Here is a 2925-nt window from a genome sequence, read left to right on the forward strand (position 1 = left end):
TTCCAACATTTGTGTTACAGATGAAGGTTTGTTCATTTTCATGTTGTGATAAATTGTGTTCAATATGAACTTTGTGCAGCTCCACTTGTAGAATCTTCCTGTGCAGTGTGATGAACAGCAGTAAGTGACCATTGGACTAACAGTGAGCTGATAAACACCTGTTCAGTTTCAGGGGTGTAAAAAAAAAAAAAAGTATTTGTGTGATGGGAGGAGTTAAGAAGACAGCAGCTCAAATAAATCATTTAACATATCTGCCTCAGGAAATACACGGCGGTGACAAACCAGACGCATGATACTCCTTCACACCTGCACCAGTTATTCTGACTTTTCCAGTAATTTATTGTGAATTATAAAACAGAAGCTGGATCATTTTCTTACTCGACTGCTGGACTGAGGTGGGTCATGGATCCAGTTGTCGAAGTCGTGGCTTTGCTGCTGGGATTTATCGGCTGGGTGATGGTTGGTGTCGCTCTGCCAAACCGCTACTGGAGGACCTCCACTGTTGACGGGAATGTCATCACCACATCCACCATCTATGAAAACTTATGGATGTCCTGTGCCACGGATGCGACTGGAGTTCATAACTGCAGGGATTTCCCTTCTCTCCTGGCTTTGAGTGGTAGGACAAGCTTTCAAATGCCAGTTCCACAAGGGTATCGAAGTACAATAATTAGGAATATACAAGACTGTATCATCAGCAAATGTGTGGACATTTTTCAACATTTCTGTGTTTTCAACAAGTCTTTCTAATACAAGATCATTATTATACGTACGATAATATTAGTAATATACAACAGAGTATCGTTTGTAAATGTGAGGGTGTTTTCAACATTAATGCATTTTCAACAGAATTCAATTATTACTAGTACAATAATTAATATTAGTAATATACAGAAGAGTATCATCAGCAAATGTGAGGACGTTTTTCAGCATTTCTGCATTTTCAACAACAGAATTTGTTACTAATACAATCATTAACAGTAGTATACAGCAGAATATTATCAGCAAATGTGATTACTTTTTTCAACATTTCTGCATTTTAAACAACAGAATAGAATTATTACTTGTACAATAATTCATATTAGCAGTATACAGCAAAGAATCATCAGAAAATTTGAGGACAGTTTTCAACATTTCTGCACTTTCAACAAGTCTTTCTGATATAAGATCATTATTATAAGTACAATAATAGTAATATACAGCAGAGTATCATCAACACATATGAGGGAATTTTTCAACATTTCTGCACTTTTAACAAATCTTTCTAATATTAAGATCATTATTACAAGTACAATTATTAATAATATACAGCAGAGTTTCATAAGCAAATTTGAGGACCTTTTTCAACATTTATGCACTTTCAATAATAGTCATTCTAATACCATTAATGTCATTATTACGTCTTTACTTTGGGGATTCAAGTCTTTCAAATTACCCATGAGCGCTTGACCCCTGTGAGAGCCGATTGCAGAATCTGACTAACTCATTGGTTTGTTTGAATGAAATGTGCAGGTTATATCCAGGCTTCTCGTGCCTTGATGATCACATCGATAGTGTTGGGCACCTTTGGACTGGTGGCTGCGCTGATCGGAATACAGTGCTCTAAAGCTGGAGGGGAAAACTACATACTCAAAGGCAGGATCGCTGCCACTGGTGGAATCCTTTTCATACTTCAAGGTAGCAAAAAGATGCAGATCAAAATGTGATGCATGAAAATAGATATTTTAAATAACGTTGGTGATCTGGTTGTTGCCTCAAACAAGCAGTAGGGGGGGCTAAACGTTAGTATATTTATGACCGGTAGGGGAAGATAATTGCCCACGTGATCATTTACAGCATGAGGTTTGAGTGTTTTATGGTTACAACTTGTCAGTATCGAGCTAAAAAAAATACACATATGATGTTAAAAATGTCATAACAGCAGATATGAGCAAAATCCACCAAAGAAGTGAAACATTTAAATTATGTCCGCAAATTGGTCATATTGTGCTTTTTTAAAATTTCTTTCCTAAAGTTGACAGTTGTGTCTGCAGCCTGTAGTCTGCATGTGCAGGAATATTCTCTGATAACAAACAAACCTTAATTTTAAGTGCAGACAAGTTTGTTTGAAACAGTCAAGTGGTGCATTTATGTACTGGCTGATTATTTTTTTTTCCTTTTAAAAGGCTTGTGCACAATGGTCTCTGTGTCCTGGTACGCCTTCAACATCACCAAGGACTTCTTTGACCCGCTGTACCCGGGGATAAGGTGAGAGGACGGAGGCATGTGAGTGGACTGAAGAAGCCGGTAATTTGCCTTAAGCGCCCCCTGTTGTGTGCTGCAGGTATGAGATTGGAGAAGGACTGTACATCGGCTGGTGCTCCGCTGTGCTCGCCATTGCTGGAGGAGCCTGTCTCACCTGCTCCTGTAAAAATGCTTCTGAGGAAAAATAGTAAGTCTGACTCACTTCCAACAAAATACTTGTACTTTATAATAATGTTTCAGAGTCCATAAATAATTGGACAACTTGGCAAACGATACATTACCGTCCAAATACTTATGGACCGGACACTGACGCATGCACACAAACAGACTGTAACCTGTAGACTTGAGCAGGTTTAATGTTTTTTCTTTGCATCACATGAGTCTTGTTTTATTCCATTGATCAGTTTGTGATTTGATTGGATTGATTTCTGATGATTAGTTCCAGATCACTGTTGGCTTGGGGGCCTCTATGATGTCATAGAGGACTGTGTGTGACTGTGCTTTGTTTTGCAGCCGCCTGCCGTACCAGACCAGGGGAACTGTTTATTCTGCAGCTGCACCGAGCAGGAGCGCTGCCGCCAGTACGTACGGACGAAATGCCTACGTTTGAAAAGACCTGCAACAAACTTCTCTCACGCTCTCTTTCTTCTTTTTTCTTTTTTCTTTTTTTTTTATACAAAT

The 2925-nt window shown here is 38.7% G+C and overlaps 1 protein-coding gene across 1 annotated transcript; it reads left to right on the forward strand.

The window, feature by feature from the left end:
* Nucleotides 1–2925, forward strand: cldn15a (claudin 15a). Its single transcript, XM_034164587.1, has 5 exons — nucleotides 1–619; nucleotides 1513–1677; nucleotides 2166–2247; nucleotides 2324–2431; nucleotides 2758–2925. The coding sequence occupies exons 1-5, from the start codon at nucleotides 403–405 to the stop codon at nucleotides 2852–2854; spliced, it is 669 nt and encodes a 222-aa protein (XP_034020478.1). The 5' UTR covers nucleotides 1–402; the 3' UTR covers nucleotides 2855–2925.

This window comes from Thalassophryne amazonica, chromosome 23 (assembly GCF_902500255.1).
Source record: "Thalassophryne amazonica chromosome 23, fThaAma1.1, whole genome shotgun sequence".
Classification (NCBI taxonomy): Eukaryota; Metazoa; Chordata; class Actinopteri; order Batrachoidiformes; family Batrachoididae; genus Thalassophryne; species Thalassophryne amazonica.

What these genes read in the sequence shown, in the direction of transcription:
- cldn15a (XM_034164587.1), top strand. Translation starts at nt 403, where the DNA reads ATGGATCCAGTTGTCGAAGTCGTGGCTTTGCTGCTGGGATTTATCGGC. An exon ending in CCGCTGTACCCGGGGATAAG is followed by an intron (nt 2,248 to 2,323) that starts GTGAGAGGACGG and finishes TGTGTGCTGCAG; the next exon opens with GTATGAGATTGGAGAAGGAC. An exon ending in AATGCTTCTGAGGAAAAATA is followed by an intron (nt 2,432 to 2,757) that starts GTAAGTCTGACT and finishes TTTGTTTTGCAG; the next exon opens with CCGCCTGCCGTACCAGACCA.